The 18,155-nt window shown below is 41.1% G+C and overlaps 1 protein-coding gene across 2 annotated transcripts in view; it reads left to right on the forward strand.

Annotated features, from left to right (window-relative positions):
• The first annotated feature begins 1,893 nt into the window (after positions 1–1,893).
• The window catches only part of LARS2 (leucyl-tRNA synthetase 2, mitochondrial), a 173,494-nt gene continuing 157,232 nt past the window's right edge, over positions 1,894–18,155 (forward strand). The window contains exons 1-3 of one of the 2 annotated variants that reach the window (XM_014791286.2): positions 1,894–1,964; positions 6,617–6,871; positions 11,891–12,019. In XM_014791286.2, coding sequence (XP_014646772.1) covers positions 6,638–6,871; positions 11,891–12,019 — 363 coding nt within the window. In that variant the 5' untranslated portion in view covers positions 1,894–1,964; positions 6,617–6,637. Of the gene's footprint in view, positions 1,965–2,044; positions 2,064–6,616; positions 6,872–11,890; positions 12,020–18,155 lie in introns of those variants that run through there. The other variant, XM_087430848.1, reaches the window with a different exon arrangement.

Consider the following 18,155-nt stretch of genomic DNA (forward strand, 5'->3'; position numbering starts at 1 on the left):
GTGAAAAGGATTTACTTTCATGCTACTGTCTTCTTTGATGTAAAAATAGTGACTTTCCAGTAAAGCAAATGACTTTTAGAAAAATTCTATTTGAAATAATCTCCTAGAAATGTCAATGTTAACTTTAATTCATAAGAGGAAAGAGAGAGTTTGAACCAAAATAAGGGTAAAGGCTACCTAGAATTTAGTATTTTGGGTAAATTAGAGAAAGGGCACTCACATTATATGTGAATGCAGCATGACAGACCTGAAGGTTAAATTACTTTGTGTGGCATGTTCATGTGCGAGTCAATGCTTCCATGGTATCAGTTTAAATTAAGCATCTGGTTTCAGAGGTGGAGAGCTCAGGAGATCTGGACTGGAATCCCGGCTTTGCCATCAAGTAGCTGTGTGAATTTAGGCAAGCTGCCTCCAGTCTCTGGGCCTCAGTATCCTCATCTTTGAAGGGAGAGGATTGGACTAGAAGTTGTCTAAGCTCCTAATGATCTTCCATTCAGCAACTTGGGAAGGGTACTATTATTCCAGCAGGGTAGAGACTCAGTTTTGAATACCAAACTCTTTACTAACTTGCTATGACCTTGAGCTAGACTGTCAGCTCCACTGGGCCTCAGTTTATTCATCTGTAAAATGAGCAGGCTGGACTAGAGTGTTCTCAAGATCCTTTCTAATTCTCACATTCTAAGACAGTGAGTCTCAAACTTCAATGTGCCTAAGAATCCCCAGGGGATCTTGTTAAAATGCAGAGTCTGATTCAGCAGGTCTGGGCTGAGGCCTGAGATTCTACGTTTCTAGCAAGTTTCCAGGTGAGGCTGATGGCTGGTCTGGAGACCACACTTTGAGTAACAAAGTATTTGGACTTTGAATTGTCAGAGAACTTTGTTAAAGACTTGGAAATTGGCAAAAGAGATGACTGCGTGTCTCTCCGGTGGAGTGCTGGCCTGGGGATTATCCGGTGCTATAGGGGTGCCCACCTTTGCTCGTCTTCTGTTGTCAGCTCTGTAAGAGTAGAAGTTAAGATGCAGAAGAATATAGATAGTAATGGGATGAATTTTGTTTGATGAAGGTACAATTGATTTCAGCTCCCTAGAAAAAGATGGCTTTCAAACATTACTTTTTTTTGTCCTGTAGGATATCAACCAGTTTTGCACAATTAGCAAATTCGTTTCAGCATTTCTGGTTGCCCACACAGATGTGTTTTTCAAACTCTCCTGTAAACAGGTTTTACCTTTTTGAAAATTATACGTTAACCCCACTGGTCCTTTGCAATTCATTCATTGATTCATTGATTTATTTATAACAAGAAACACTTGCGAGGGTGAGGGAGGTTACAGGGTGGGATACATAAACTCTCTAGGAAAGTGGGTGGTCAGGCATCCTCCTTTCCTGACGCCCAACCCACGTTATCATGTGTGGAAAGGACACTTGACCTCCAATCTTGGCCAGGTGACTCCCTTCCCAGGGCTAGAAGATCATGGAATATGGTGGAAGAAGATGCCTTAACTATCATGTGGTCCATTAAGGACCAAGAGGTTGAGGGACCCGCCCAAGCCCAGCTACGTTGGTATCCGAACCCTAGCCTCAGCACTCCTTCAGTGCTCTTTACGCCACTTGCCACCCAGTTTATTCTGGGGCTACTAAACTGATGGCTGGCACACATCTGCTGCAACTGTAAGCATTTGACCCCCCAGGTGTCCATGGTCTTGGTGACGCCAACAGCGGCGTAGACGACTGGGCCCACCGACAGGACTTGGGGCTGAGTCAAGGGCCGCCACGCAGACGCCCCCGCCCCACGGGCTGCCGGGAGTCCGGGACCTGGCCGCGCTCCGCCTCCCCGGGTTCCGCCCCTGTCTGTCTGTGTCTGCGGCGGCCGCTATCAATAAAGTTGTTGTTCTGCCAACATGGCGGCGCCCATGCTGACTGGCGGGGCCGTGTTCGCCTAACGTGAGAACCGAGCCTGTGAGCAGGTAAACCCCTGACCCGGGCTCATCGGGACGAGAAACGAGGCCCGACCTCCTCTCTCCCTGGATCTGGAGGTTCCAACTTGCTGGGTGCAGGAAGGGAAGGTGCGGGCTGGGTTATGTGGTCCCGGAGCCGTGCAATTTCTGAACTGGAAAAGTCTCCGAGATTCGGGTCTTGACTCTTTGAGCCACCGACCCCGTGGATAGCCCTAGACCCTTTCCCGGAAAAACGCTCATGTACATATAGTTTTGTACTCAAGTTCCCCCCGCCTCCGCTCCCCTACCCCAGTTTGTCCCTGGATCTTTGCTCCCTGGGCTGGGGTTTGGACTCAGTTAAAGTCCGTCTGGTGCATCTCTGGCCCGCAGGTCATTGCCACAGCATGTTAGGGCTCGAAGGGCCTCAGAGATCATCTGGGTTTACCCCCTCATCTTAAGGAGAAGCCGAGGCTCCAGATAGGAAATAATTTGCCTCAGGTCACACAGGAAATTAGTAGTTGCAAAAGTCAAGATCTGTATATTTTTGTCACAAAGCTTGGTTTCTTTAAAATTGATTTTCCCACATTCTCGCACACTTTTCTTTTAGACGCACACAAATGCCCTCATTTGCTTCTCCTATATGTTCTATTTCTTTGTCTGTCTTTTCCTACTCTTTTTCTAGGTTTCTCTGTCTATATATGATTGTCATTTTGGGTCCAGTTCTCAGGCCCCTCCCTCTATGGTCACATGCCACTACCCCCACTATTCTCAAAAAACTTAACTTTAAGCTCTAAGTGAGGTTGAGGTCAGGGCTGGCTCTCAAGAGGAGTGGAGCAGTGGGGATTGATGCCTTGGAAGGATGTGGAAGAAGAGATGAGATTCCAAACATCTAGGCAAGGAACTGGATGATACAGCGCTAGGGAGAAAAGGGCCAAATTGATCTTAAATACAAGACAAGAGCCAAATCTTTCACATTAATCTTATGGTCATAGTCCTCTAATAACATGGCTGCTTCTTGTTGTCAGGAAAAGGCAGTGCCCATCAGGGCTTTGGTGGTGGAGTGGTGAGAGCAGGGCCTGGGAAGTAAAAAAAGGGAACATCAGGATGTTCTGTAATAAATCATAGCCCTGAGTACACTATATGCTGAGTCTTGGGGACCCCCTAACACAAAGGGTATGAACTTTTCTTACAGAGTCTTGACAAATATTACCAGATTACTCTCCAGAGAGATGGAATCAATTTACATTCCCACCAGCAGTGTAGAAAATGCACATTTCTTTTCATTGAACAGGTTTTTGCTAATCTGATAAGCAGACTATCTTATTGTTGTTTTAGTTTGCATTTCTTTGATTAGTTGTAAAGTTGATCTTTCTTATATATTTATTAGCCATTTGTATTTCCTCTTCCCCATTGCCCATTTTTAAAATTAGGTTTTTAATGTTTCTCATCTCATGAGAGCTCTTTATAAAACAGTAGTGATAAATAAATGGCAAGCAATAGGATATATTGGAGCATATGAGGAAGCCATTTGGGGTAAAACTAATTCAGCCTGAGTTTGTTTTTCCAAAAGGGGCTATCGCCTTTAAACATGCATTGTGTATCTGCTTTACCATGTCCCAAAGAGAAGAGTAAATGCCCTTAAGATAAGGATGCAACTTCCCCCACACTGGCATTTCCTTAAGGACAAGCAATTTCTGCCTAGGCTAGGATTTGATTGCTGCACTCATCCTGTGACCGCCCAGCTCGAGACAACAGACCTGACACCAGCCACACCCATCAAGATAGCAGACCTGCTCCCTGCTGTGTCCATCAATAGCTATTCTGGCAGGGCAATCTTGTGGCTATTGTAAAAGGGACATTGCCATCGTATGTGATACATGCTCTTTGATGGTATATAACGGCTCTGTACACCCCACTTCTTTGGTGCCTTTCCTTCCTTACAGAAGGAAGGCCCCAGGCTATGTTCCTCGAAAGTTGGCTCATAATAAACTCACCCCGATTTTGATTTATAGATTGATTACGAATTATTTATGTCAACAGTAGGATAACCTTTTGTTGCAGTTTTGGTAATTTTCTCTCAGTATGTTTGCTTTCTAATTTTGTTCATAGTGTTTTTGATATACAGATATTTTACATTTTTAGAGAGATTTATTAATCTCTCTCATAAAGAGATTAATTCTCATTCTCATAAAGAATTCCTTTATGAATTCTTCCATTGCTTTTATGCTCAGGACAGAGCATCCTCCACCTTGGAAAGAATTATTAAATACTTATCTATATTTTTATCTAGTTTTATGGTATTTTAAAAAAATTCTTTAATCTATATGGAATTTACTCTGGTTTATGCTTTGAAGTGGGGCTCTAATTTGAATTTTTCCCTCATTCATTGAATAATCTATCACTTTCTAATCTACTTGGGCTTTTTTCTTTATGAACTTTAAGTTCTTTTAAATACTCAGATCTGTTTCAGGATTGTCTAGTGTATACTATTGTTTTATGTAAAGAAAAGGTTATTAGTGAGCCAGGTATTATGTAGACATTTTTAGAAAGCTTATTCCTGTTGTGTAGACAGGGATTCTTGTTATGTGTTGTTTATGATTTGGTATATAGTATAAGAAAGTTATAGAGACAGGATTTGAATTTTCAGTGAAAGAATGACCTGGTTTCATATTGCTCATATTGGTGATCTGTCTGCACTCTTTGGTATTTCCTTTGTCACAATGGTTCACCAGCATTGAAACCAAAAATTAGTGGGACTACAGTTCAGGTCAGTTTGTGTTTTTATAATTTTATTGTTTTCCATTGTTTCTACTCAAGAGGACAGTCATTATGTGTTCTTAGGGAATGCAATCTAGGAGAGAAATGGCAGGCATCTATCTGTGTGCCCTCTGCTAAACTGGCATTCTTTGGCTTGCAAAGATATAGAAATGCTGACTTAGCAAGAGAACCATAAAATCCATGACTCCTGTGGATAGTTCTAATTATGTAGAAACTCAACCCCTAAAAATAAGTGGAACTGGGGCTGGCCCGGTGGCGTAATGGTTAAAATCGTGCACTCCGCTTCAGCGGCCTAGGGTTCACAGGTTCGGATCCCGGGCGTGGATCTACGCACTGCTCGTTGAGCCGTGCCGTGGCGGCGTCCCACATACAAGGTGGAGGAGGATTGGCACAGGTGTTAGCTTAGGGCCAGTCTTCCTCACACAGACACAAAAATGATAAGTGCAATTGCCTTAATTAACAGAGTGTCTGTATATTAGGTTGGTCATATGGAATTGCTGATATTCAACCAATTTCATACAGTTCACCCTAATATCTATAGTGACATCTACACACTTTAAAATAGCCAAGCCCAAGGGATAGGGAGGTTTTTTTTCAGTCTGTTTCTGATTCCACCTTTAAAGAAGCAAGAGGTGTTAAATACAGTGAGAATTGGTATGTCAAGGACTTTGGCAGACCAACTTATAAAATGCCAGCACTGTGATGCCATTTTATGTGAGTGTCAGACCCACTTGTATAAGCCTGTAATGAACCCTCTTAGCAACATTCGTGACCCAGTACCTTTGTGACACAGGCCAAACCCTAGTAGATAGGGAAAAATTTTGAGGGAATCAAAGAATTAACATCAGCTTAGAGTGCCAGGTTCTTCCTTTATTTCTCTCTTGGTTTTGAAAGATCTATTTTCATCTGTTCCTTCACTGTAGCATTTCTTGACAGCTGTTATGCAGGAAGACAGAAAGTTTAGGCTATTTAGTCATAAATCCTAAATATTTGATGAACTGTCTCCTCAACCTTTTAAACAGTGATAAAACATGAAACTTCTTCCATGAGGTCATTTCTGGAATTCACCTTTGGAGGAAACCAATGAAACATTCAAGTTGAATTTTAACTTGCAGCTAGCTGGATGTCCTGGTGGGCCCCAACCTATGAGTTGTATTCCAAAAAACCATAGCACTCACTGCTATTACACATATTGTATGTTCATTTGTTTGTTTCTTATCTGCTTTTCTCTCCTAGTATGTAAGTGCCATGAAAGAAGGGACTTTGTTTCTGATCGCTGCTATATCCCCACAGCCTAGAACAGTGTTGGACCTAGTGGCACTCAATAAATATTTGATGAATGAATGAAGAACAAAATGAATAAACAGTCTTCTAAATAATAGTTATTTCCTGGCTCAGCCTACTGAGTGTATTTCACTCATAATGTGTATGAAAAATGCTAAAAATAGCTCAGAGTCTCTGGTCCTCCTGGGAGGCCTGTGTTCAGATCTCTTCTGATATTTGAGGCAGAGGCCAAGCCAAGATGTGCTGGAGCTCTTCTGAAGCCTGGACGATGGGAAGTGAACCCTGCTGGACAGGCCCTGGGCTGGCCTAAAGGGGAAGGAGGGGGCTCCACTGCCCGCTGTGCAACCTGTGAGCTTGTGGCAGGAGCTGGCCCAGGTGGTGGTCTCCATTTGTTCCTATGGGGTTTTTGTATCTTTGGTGTTTGAGGGCACTGACCACCTGTTTAGTTTCCATTAGAAAGTTGTGTTTCACTCCACTGAAATTCTAGGGAAGGAAATCATGACAGGAATAAGAGGAAAGCATGTACGTGGGCAGGGAACACTGGGCTGTGCTGAATGGAGGGACAGGCTCCAGAGAGGGTTCTGGCGGCTCACAAGTGTGCTTTCTGCCTTCTTTTTCAGGGTCTTCCCACCTTCTGAAGAATGGCTTCTACTTGGCAGAGGCTGGGTTTTTATGCCTGTCTTCTGAAAAGGCAGCTAAATGGTGGGCCAGATGTCATCAAGTGGGGAAAGAGAGTGATTCTAGGATGTACCAGAGGTATTTACAGTGCCACGGGGAAGTGGACAAAAGAGTATACGTTGCAGACAAGAAAGGATGTCGAGAAATGGTGGCATCAACGAATAAAAGAACAGGCCTCCAAAATTTCAGAAACGGATGTGAGTATTTTGAGAGATTCTGAGAGGGTACAGAAGAGAGGCTAAGGGGTCGACTCTGGGGTCGGACTGCCTGAATTCAAATAAGTTATGATGTATGTGACCTTAATCCAGATGATTGAATCTCTCTCTGCTTCAGTTTTCTTATCTAAAATGGACAGTGATGATAATAGTGCCTATCTGCTTCCTAGGATGCTTGTGAGGGGTAAATGAGATGAGACAAGGTTAGTGCTTAGAAGAGGTTCAGTGTGGTACATGTACATACAAGGTGCATGCGGACAGCGCCACACTGGGCATTCTGGTGCAGCATTTAGTGGGGAAACTCATCAAGACAGGAGCCATAGCAGGTGTTGGCTCCTTTGTGGTCCATTGCAGGGTGGGGTGGCACACAGGGATCTGGCAGGGTCAGATGTGAGACTCCAGGAGAGGCGCCTGGGCACCTCAGCTAAGGAACTTATAAGATGCTTATTTTGAGAAATACCTGCCCCTCCCCTGTCATGACCTTGGCCTCCAACCCTGTTCTGCCACCTTAGCATCATGATTTGGGAGGTATCAGTTCTTCCCCTAGTGTGATCTGGGGCTAGGATCCGACCTTGCAGTAGCAGCTGTATAAGTTTGTGGACTGTTGGCTTCTTGTCCATATGCACCAGCTCAGCACACTCTCCCTGAATTGTGTTAGGTACTTGGCTGTAGCCAGTTTCCATGGCGTGCTCTGCTGGAGGCTGGCTCCTTCTCTGGGAGGCCAGCCTGCTGGGGATCAGTCTTGGATGCATTAACCCTTACCTCTCGATATTGGTCAAAATGACCAATGGAATATGTAATTTGTTACATGAAATGTTAAATCTGATCAGAGCAAAGCACTATAAGATAGAGTTTTACTCTTAGAATTCTGACCATCCCTTTGTAATAGTTACCAGTCAAATAATACAGACCCTCTATGCTTAATTAAAGAAATTAGGCCAAAAGCGAGCAGATGAGGAAATACATCTTCACAAGACCGTGCCTCACTAGATTCCCTTTTCCCCATGTCCTGATTCTCACTCCTATCAGACTCATTCTTTCTCAGTTGGTCCTTCCTTATGAAGAATGTGGGCGGGGGTGGGTGGCTGGGGCTATTTGTGTTAAACTGGAGGGTGGTTTTTGGCATTGGTTAGAAAGAAAATCTGGTATTGAGAGGCATATAATGTATAACAAGTGAAATGACAAAAAGGAAGGTTTGACTGTAATGCGTTAATTGTCAATGAAAGCTTGACCTTTACCTCATTAGGAAGTGAAAAGCTATTGTGTCAGCCTGACCAGGCTAATGTATCTAAATGTATTTTGGAAACAAACTCCAGGGAGCTGTTTAATTCTGAATGAGGAGCGTAAAATTAGCTTTTTTTCTTTGGTTTATAATTTTTCTTTTGGTTTATAATTTAGGACTTCCATACATTTTGAAGTTGTGGCTTATTGATTTTGTGACATCTCATTCTTCTTAAGCATATGGTTTTTTAAAAAAATTAAATGGATCAAAATAAACTGTATTTCAGTAATTGGGGAAATAGCTTTAGGGATATTGTGGGTGATCGGAAATGCTAAAGTGGAGAGAGCACTTGATGAGGAGTCTGGAGCCTGGACATTAATACTGGCTCTGCTCCCAAATCAGTGTGATCTTGGCCATATCATTTAGCTCTTTGATCCTCAGATCTCTTGCAATGTTTATCTCACAGAATTGTTTTAAAAACCAAATAAGAAAATGTGGCTGAATTCATTTTACAAACTGAAGTGTTATATAAATAAAAGATACAAGAGGATAAAAACGTATAGTACGTCTGTCAAGAACTGAGAATATGACTGGATGCTGGTTGATTTTGAAGCGTTTATGATCAACCTCACTGTGGTGTTAGATACATTTGAAATCCACCTAAATGAGATACCAGAAATTGACTATCTTGCCATCATCATTATAAAAAGAACTTCCATTTAATGAGCATTTTACTATGTGTCAGGCACCTTCTTTCCATTTATTATCTCACTTAATCCTGAAGCAACCCTGAGGGCAGATATTATTATCCTCATTTTTTGGAGTAAGAAAACTGAGGCTCAGAGAGGGGTTTGGGAATTTGTCCAGATGCACAACTAACCTGTGACAGAGCTCAGGAATCAAACATGCTTTCACCTAGAACCTTCTTTTGCCTCACCTTTGATTTACAGATTGTAAACGGAGCCCAGAAAGGCAGCGGAACTTGCCTAGGGTCTCACAGCTTGTGGCAAGGTTGAGACCAGAGCTAGGGCTCTGGGCTCCTCCCTTCTGCCATCCTCTAGACCCAGCGGCAGCCTCAGAGCATTGTCTGTAAAGATGCCGAAGCTATCTTTCTTCTGACGTCAGAAGCTGATAGAAATAATAGGACCCACTTATAAAAACCATCCTTTCCCATCGCTTACAATCTTAATTTCTTTTAAAGACTTAATTAAATTCTTATACTTTTATATAATTAGAAAAATTTCCCTTTCAATCACATTCCTGCTCAATTATAACATAAACTCCCATAATTCCTTCTCTCCTTTCCACCCCCAGAGGATAGAACTCATTTCATTGTCACAGAGGAAAATGACTTAATTCACACAGAAAAGCAAAAGGCAGGGGCAGGCAGTGAGTTAATACTTTTTCTGCAATAAACAAAAAGATTCATGAATATTTAAGACTTTTGCTAGCGATACTTTTCTATACGTCTTCTATGAACTCAATTTTGGAGTTTGACTTAGCTAATATATAGTGAATCACTTGATTTTGCTATAAATTTAATCTTTGTTGCAGACATACAAAAAGGAGATGCTCCTGAAGAAGGTATATGTGGAAATGGTTGGGGCAAGATTGATTGTTAAATAAACATAATATAAAAAATAAATAATCACTATAATAAAAACAAGGTGATTATAATAAAAGAAAAATAGGTTTAATGTAAAAATTTTAAAATGAAAAATTAGAAATAATTTATATCAAGGATTTTATTGTTTTTTTCACGTCCCAAAGAACTCTGTAACAGCTATTTTCCCATGCCCCTAAAATTCCCAGAGAAAAGGCAACAGGCCTAATCCATTGCAAGGAGTAAGGTTTGAACAGAGTGGACAGTTTGCTTGCTTCCAATTCTTTGCCAAGTAACAGAATGTGGGCTTACACTTCCTTTGAGGGACTTGTCTATAGGCTGAGAGGATTATCTGTCTCTCCTGCTTAAAGACAGTAAGTCCTGAGTCCCCACCGACTCCTGACTCTCAGGTCTTCTCTCACGCTGCTGAGGTTTTCCTAGGAATTGTGGATCCTCAGTTTCCAATTAAAGTACATGATCAGTGCATTTATGTAAATCCATTTATGTAAATCAACAAGCAGTTGTCCCTGCAGCATTTCAAGACGATTTTTGAGTTTATGCGTTATCCAGATTCTTTATTTATTCTCTTTTCCCTTTCCTTCCTTCACGTAGCTCTACTTCCCACTTGTTGGTAATTTCTAGAGGATGGGCAGGACAGAGAAAAGTCCCACTCTAGTCTATTTGCCACATATTAGTGGCTCTGTTAAAGGTTTGTTTAATATCTTTGCTGAAGGAGTTTAAAGCAAGGGGTCAAACGAGATTTGGAAGAATCTGATTTCTGGTTTCTTTTACAGTTGGCTGTATCCATTATCACTCTTGCAAATACTTAGCAAAAATATACCCCAACCTCCACAAATACACAAAAGAATGGTTATGAATATTCTGTTTTCCATTGGTTTTCATTCCTTTTGCGGAAGCAAAGCCTTCAAGAATGCTAGTAGAACTCTAGGAAGGGAGTAAGGACAGAAAGAGAGAAAAAGGCAGAAATAAATGAAATAATGATAACATTGGACAGTCCCAATCCTCAGTGACCAAACGGAAGCAGTTCCCTGTTGCTCCTCCTTTCTCAGAGGAGCCCCGCGTAGGGGGATTTAAGGCTGGGCATGGGGAATGCTCCCATCACCAGGACAGGATTTGTGAAGGTTGCTGGGGAAAATGCCCATCAGTAATGTGTTCTACAGAGGCCAGTTATTAGGCTTTCAGAGCACAGAGGCCAACAAACATTTATGCAACAGTTAGTAAACTCCTGCTGGGGGCGGCCGGGGTCTGGGGGGTAGGCAGAAAGATGATTAAAACATAGTCCTTGCCCTTGAACAACAGATCTCCAATAAGGAATCAATTAAATGGCTACTACCTTTCCTTTGGAGCCTTATCCCCTCGTGTGCCCAAACTTGTGACAGCATTCACTGTTTTACTGGTGGGAGAACTAAGGTGCCCAAAGTCCAAGTTCCAATAAGGACTTCCTGCCCTGTGTTCATCCTGTTCAAATGCATGTACCGTTTCCCTGTGTTTCTCATGATGAAGCTGTGTGTTTGGAAGCTGGAGAGTTATATAACCCTGGCCCGAGGCTGCCTATAGATCACCTCTGGGAAACAACAACTTCTCGCTTCATTGGCTAAGATTTTCTCATTACCTTCACGTATCAACTTTTTCTATTGAAAGGCAAGCTAACAATACAGTGGAGAAACCCAGGACCCAAACCAGTGCCTTAGGATGCAGCTCTTACTGCTAAATCCAAGTGTGAATGCAGCCTCAGGGAATTTAGGGAAGGGCTCCATTTTTAGAGATGTCACATCTCTGTGATTCACTATTGTTTCCTTGAATTATATGGATATGTGTTAGAGCTGCATTTAGAAAAACATACAGTTCTTTAAGACCTAGATAGAAGCTGTCTTAAAAGAGAAGCTTTTAAAAGAGAAAGAAGATTAAAAATATATATGGGCACTTGGAGGTTGTTCGGCATTATGTTGGATATTCTTTAGCTTAAACCAGGGCTTTGCATTTTGGTTTTTGACATTTTTGTCAACTTGCAGTATGAGAACAGTATTTTAAAAAGGAAACTTTTAAAAATGTTAAATTATTACCTTAAATAAAGTGCCAAAATATTATGTGAATGCAGGGTTCCCAGTAAATGCTTAATAAATGCTCATTGTCTTTCTTTGTCATTCTTTCCTAGAAATCAAAGCCCAAGTTTTACATGCTTTCCATGTTCCCGTATCCTTCTGGCAAGCTGCACATGGGCCATGTGCGTGTGTACACCATCAGCGACACCATTGCACGGTTCCAGAAGATGAGAGGGATGCAGGTAAGGAGAGATGCCTGCTGGAACAGCCCTCTTCTGCCCCACTCGGGACAACAAGAATGTAGTAGCGTGTTCAAGACAAATAAAGAAAACCAATTTTACTTAAGATTAGGATAGCTTTGTAGATAAACATGAAAAGCTCAGTGTTTCCCTTTATGAACTGAAAGACATAATAAAGCATCTTGATTAATTGGGGCAGCCATGTGCTGGGTGTTGTGCTAGGGATGGAGGTGGGGTGGGGGTGGAGTGAAAGATAGCTACAAATGTGGGTAATACGTGCTGTCTGCCCAAGGAGGGGCTCACAGTGGGGGTGAAACCTAAAGAAATAGTCATTGTATAGGGGGATGAATCCAATAGTACAAATATGGATCAAAGGCTGTGAGTAGGAGGTGGGACCACAAGAGATTTTTCTCCTTGTATTTGATATTTTCAATATTCTCTAATGAGCATGTATTTATTTCATAATGGAAAAAGTAAAATTTTTGTAAGAAAAAATAATTGGGCAGTAACAAACCTGGGGGAATCGGGAAAGGCTCCTATGAAGGGGGAGTGTCTGACATGGGTCTTGAAAGATGAGGTAAAATTTCCTGGGAGAAGAGGAGCAAGACCCTTCCTTGGCTGATGTGGGTCAGTCCCCCTTACCCCACTGCCAATTACCCAAGAGCCTGCCCTTCACTCTTTGCAACACATCATCTGTAAGATGAGGTAGGAATAATCATAGTATCTTCTTTAATCACCTACAGAGAGTGGCAGGATCGAAGAGGGGCTGAGAGCATGGGCCATCAAACCAGAGAGCCAGGATTCGAATGCCAGCTCTTAACATTTAGTAGCTATGTGACCTTTGACTAGTTACTTACTTAACCTCTCTAAGACCTAGTTTTCCCTCATCTGTAAAATGGGGATAAAATAGTACCGGCCGTTTGGCCTGTTACAAGGTTTCAAAGAGGATGACTATAAAGCACTTAGCACATACCTGGCACATAGTACGAAACCAGTAAATGTTAGCACTGCCAGCAGAGGGCTGGAGCCTGAGAGCCCATTGTGCAGATCTCTGCCCAACTTCATGTTTATTAGTCACCTTAGTAGCTTGAAATCCACCATTGTAGGAGTATTTACACCATAGAAATCAGCAAACCCTACAAATCAGGACTTTTTCTTCCAGAGAGCCAACTGTTAAACATTTACTGGCACTCCCACTGGCTACTGCTATTATTAACCTGTCAGGGCGTGCACAAATGATATGTGCCACCTCCCAGTCTTTATAAAGGTTTTCTTTTAGAAAGGTAAGTGCGTTTGTTGTCACAATTGCTTTGAAAATTTATGCTGAACTGACATTGGCAGCAAGAAGTACTCCTAAAAAGGAAGTCAAGTTATAACATCTCTTTGTCACTTGAAGAGTTAATAACTTTATACCATCAAATTCAGAGATTCGTGTTCTACTTTAAGATGGCCAAAGGTGTTTGTCTCCCTGGTTTACGCCAGATGTTATTTTTCCCGGACATTGCTTTCCATCATTTCTGCTATGTTTATTAGAAAGAGACGGTGCAGAATGAATTGGCTCTTTACTTTTTTTTTTGATGAGGAAGATCAGCCCTGAGATAACATCCTTTGCCAATCTTCCTCTTTTCTGCTGAGGAAGATTAGCCCTGAGCTAACATCTGTGCCCATCTTCCTCTGTTTTGTATATGGGATGCCACCACAGCATGACTTGATGAGCAGTGCATAGGTCTGCGCCCCAGATCCAAACCTGTGAACCCTGGACCGCCGAAGCAGAGCGTGCGAACTTAACCACTATGCCATCGGGTCAGCCCCTGAAGTATAATTCTTTATCTGTGGTTCTTCAAATAGATTTATCTTATTTTTTTACTTTTGCCAACTTATTTTGGACAATTAGCGAGTGCAGGCAAATCACTGAAGATTAAGCTTTTATGGCAAAACTGTACATTTATGATAATGTGCAGAGAAGCCTTTTAGCAGATAGTTGGTTGAGGGGGTATAGGTGGGATTCTCATTCCCTTGGATGGATAAGATGTTACAGAGAAAGCTCAATGCAGAGCCCCAGGCCCAGAGGTACTGGGACCCTTGTAGGCAGCTCAGACCCAGAAGACAAAATGGAGTCCCCTGCTGTAACTGAAGCCCGTGGTCAGGCTGGATCCAGGAATTGGACAACTTAGGTTTGAGCTCCGTTTTACCACTTTCTCACTGAGTGATCCTGCACAAGTCACTTAATATCTTTGAATCCCACTTTCCTCATCTTTAAAGTAGAGATAATAATTCTTCCCTCACAAGATTGTTGTGCAGGTTAAGTAAGATAGGACGTGTGTCTGGCACATAATAATCCCTTAATAAGGGGTAGCCATAATTAGTATTTATACTGATCTGATTTACTCTGGGAAGTCATTCACCACAATTTAATAAATAAATCCCTATGCCCTTCTGCCTATGGCATGCTGCGTAGAGTTGCCTTCTAAGAAGCAACTTAACTGCAAAACTTTGCCTGCAGTTTGTATTATCTGTCCTATGACTTGAGTGGTGTCTGAATCACTATTTCTTATTCGCCTTAGGGCATCTTGGTCTGTGTGATCAGCAGGCGCCTAGGGTTCCCTTAGTTCCTCAGTTTCAGTTGCTCTAAGATGATAAGCTGTCTTTTTGGAGTATCCTCCAAAATCCTCCAGGTTTTCCTGAAATTAATTTCTTGTTAACTTTCATAGCCCGTATTTAACTCACATCATCCCAAATAACTACCAAATTTGGTGAAAACTTATTCTGCCATTTTTAAGTGATATGGCAAAAGAGAAACAGAAATCTCAGAGTAATTGTCAGCAGTGTGAAAGCCTGTTGAGCTTCCTGTTGTTTTAAAATTCTTCCTTCCCAACATCAGGACTAGTCCCAGAGATACAATGGGACTGGATTCAGGTCAAGTTCAATGATCCTCACTGTAAGCAGGGAAGGAATGTCTAATCGGGAATAACAGGGTCTGACATGTGTATCAATTAATTCATTCAATACGTAGTCATTGAGCATCAGCTTTATTCTAAATACTGGGCTTTTTACTGTATTAAATAGAAATACTGGACACTCAGATTCAAAATCAGTCAGTGGGCCTAAGAAAAATTCAGCAAGCTTTGCCTTTTTCTATAACTTGTTAATTTGTTGATTGGTTTGCTTTGTTCTTGAATGGAGATATGTGAGGTAATTCTAAGGCACACTACAAACAGCATTATAGGAGGTAAAAAGTGGAGTGACCCATGAACCAAGTCTTCTCTCCTCAAGGCCACTAGTGACCTCCCTTGATGTGTCTCTGTCCTCATCTTTCTCAACCTCAGCAACATGTAATACAGTAGGCCATTTTCTTCTCCCTGAAACACTCTGCTCTCTTGGCAAGAGACTCCACTCTCCAGGTTTTTCTCCTGCATCTTGGCTTCTTTCTCCCAAGTTACTCCACAAGTTTTTCCTGCTCTACTCCGTCGTTGCATACTCTTTATCAGACTGAGAAAGTTCCCCTTTATTCCTAGTTGGCTGAGAATTTTTATCATGAATGAGTGTTGATTTTTGTCAAATGCCTTTTCTCCATCAATTACAGAGATGATATATGATTTTTGTCCTTAGATCTGTTCATGTGGTGTATTATGGTGATTGATTTTTTAAAATATCCAACCAACTTTGCATTCCTGGGACAAATTTCATTTAGTCATGATGTATTTTCTTTTTAATTTATATGTTGCTGTATTCAATTTGCTAATATCCCTATGTGCATGAGGGATATTGATCTGTAATTTTCTTTTCTTGTAATATTTTTGTCTAGTTTTGATATCAGAGTTATGCTGGCCTCATAAAACAAGCTAGGAAATGTTCCATTCTTCCTGTTTTCTGAAATCATTGTGTATTATTGGTATTATTTCTTCCTTAAATGTTTGGTAGCATTCACCAGTGATGGTGTGCAGGCCTAGAGTTTTCTTTGTGGGAAGTTTTAAAATTACAAATATTGTTTCTATGCTGGACATAGGGCTACTCAGATCTTCTGTTTCTTTCTGTGTCAGTTTTAAGAAGTTGTGTTTTACGAAGAGTTTGTCACCCCACCTCAGATTCTGTTCTGGACTGCCTTCTCTTTTTTTCTCTATCCACTTTTGCCTGGTAGTCTCATCTATCATCATTAGTTTATATGTGATACTTCAAAAAATTATAAACATTTTCAACACAGAAGTACAGAGAACATTATCACAAATATTCAGACCTGCCATCCAGATATACTAGATATCACCATTTAATCACATTAGCCTCAGCGCTTTTTTTTTAATGTCACAGATACAGTTGTGCCTCTCTGCAATCAGATTCCAATCCTTCAGTTCAAAGTAACCATTATCCCAAAGTTAACATATATCTTTGACTTCATGTTTTCATGCTTTTACTGTATATATTGTTTAAGGATATATATACACACTTATATGTAATATTGTGTGTGGGTTTTTTTTTTTCTTTTTTTTTTTTGGTGGGGAAGATCAGCACTGAGCTAATATCTGATGCCAATCCTCCTCTTTTTGGTGAAGAAGATTGGCCCTGAGCTAACATCTGTGCCCATCTTTCTCCACTTTATATGGGATACTGCGACAGCATGGCTTAACAAGCAGTGCATTGGTGCGCACCTGGGATCCGAACCAGCAAACCCCGGGCCGCCGCAGCAGAGCGCATGCACTTAACCACTTGCGCCACCGGGCTAGCCTCTATATTGTGTGTTTTTAATTTTATATAAAAGATATCTTAATATTCTGCATATGTTCCCACTCAGTATTTTATTTCAAGATTTATCCTATGTCTCTATAGAATCCATTCATCCATTATAAGTGCTGTATAATTATGGCTATTTAATTATCCATTTTCATATTGATGGAGTTGTAGGTTGTTTCTGAGCTTTCGCTCCAGTGAACATCCTTGTACCTGACTTGTTAGCCTGTGAGAGAATGGCATTGCCGGCTCGTAGAGTGTGCACAACTTCAGCATTTCTACATCTTGCCAAATCCTTGACAACACTTAGTAATGTTAGACTTTTTAATCTTTGCTAATTTGATATATAGGAAATGGCATCTAACTGTGTTTTTGATTTACATTTTCCTGAGTACTGTCCTAGTGAGGCTGAGATATTTTCATATGTTTATAGTCTGTTTAAGTTTCCTCTTCTTTAATTGGCTTGATCACATTATTTACCAAGTTTCTCTTGGGTTGTCTGTCTTTTTCATATTGCTCTGTAGGAGCTCTCTCTATAGTCTAGATGAATGATTCTTTGTTGGTTAAATGCAATGCAAATATCTTCTCTCAGTCTGTGGTTTGTCTTTACATTTTGTTTTTATTTATTTTTATTTATTTATTTTTTAAAATTTTTTATTTATTGCAGTAACATTGGTTTATAACATTGTAAAAATTTCAGGTGTACATCATTGTACTTCTATTTCTGCATAGATTACATCATGTTCACCACCCAAATACTAATTACAACCCATCACCACACACATGTACCGAATTATCCCTTTCACCCTCCTCCCTCCCCCCTTCCCCTCTGGTAACCACCAATCCAATCTCTGTCCCTATGTGTTTGTTTATTGTTGTTATTATCTACTACTTAATGAAGGAAATCATACGGTATTTGACCTTCTCCCTCTGACTTATTTCACTTTGCATTATACCCTCAATGTCCATCCATGTTGTCACAAATGCCTGGATTTCATCGTTTCTTATGGCTGAGTAGTATTCCATTGTGTATATATACCACATCTTCTTTATCCATTCGTCCCTTGATGGGCACTTAGGTTGCTTCCAAGTCTTGGCTATTGTGAATAACGCTGCAATGAACACAGGGGTGCGTGTACCTTTACAAATTGGTGTTTTCAAGTTCTTTGGATAAATACCCAACAGTGGAATAGCTGGATCATATGGTAGTTCTATCCTTGATTTTTTGAGGAATCTCCATACTGTTTTCCATAGTGGCTGCACCAGTTTGCACTCCCACCAGCAGTGTATGAGAGTTCCCTTCTCTCCACATCCTCTCCAACACATGTTGTTTCCTGTCTTGTTAATTATAGCCATTCTGACGGGCGTGAGGTGATATTGTAGTTTTGATTTGCATTTCCCTGACAGTTAGTGATTT

The sequence above is a fragment of the Ceratotherium simum genome, chromosome 5, assembly GCF_057802395.1.
Source record: "Ceratotherium simum simum isolate JZ-2026a chromosome 5, ASM5780239v1, whole genome shotgun sequence".
NCBI classification, from domain to species: Eukaryota; Metazoa; Chordata; class Mammalia; order Perissodactyla; family Rhinocerotidae; genus Ceratotherium; species Ceratotherium simum.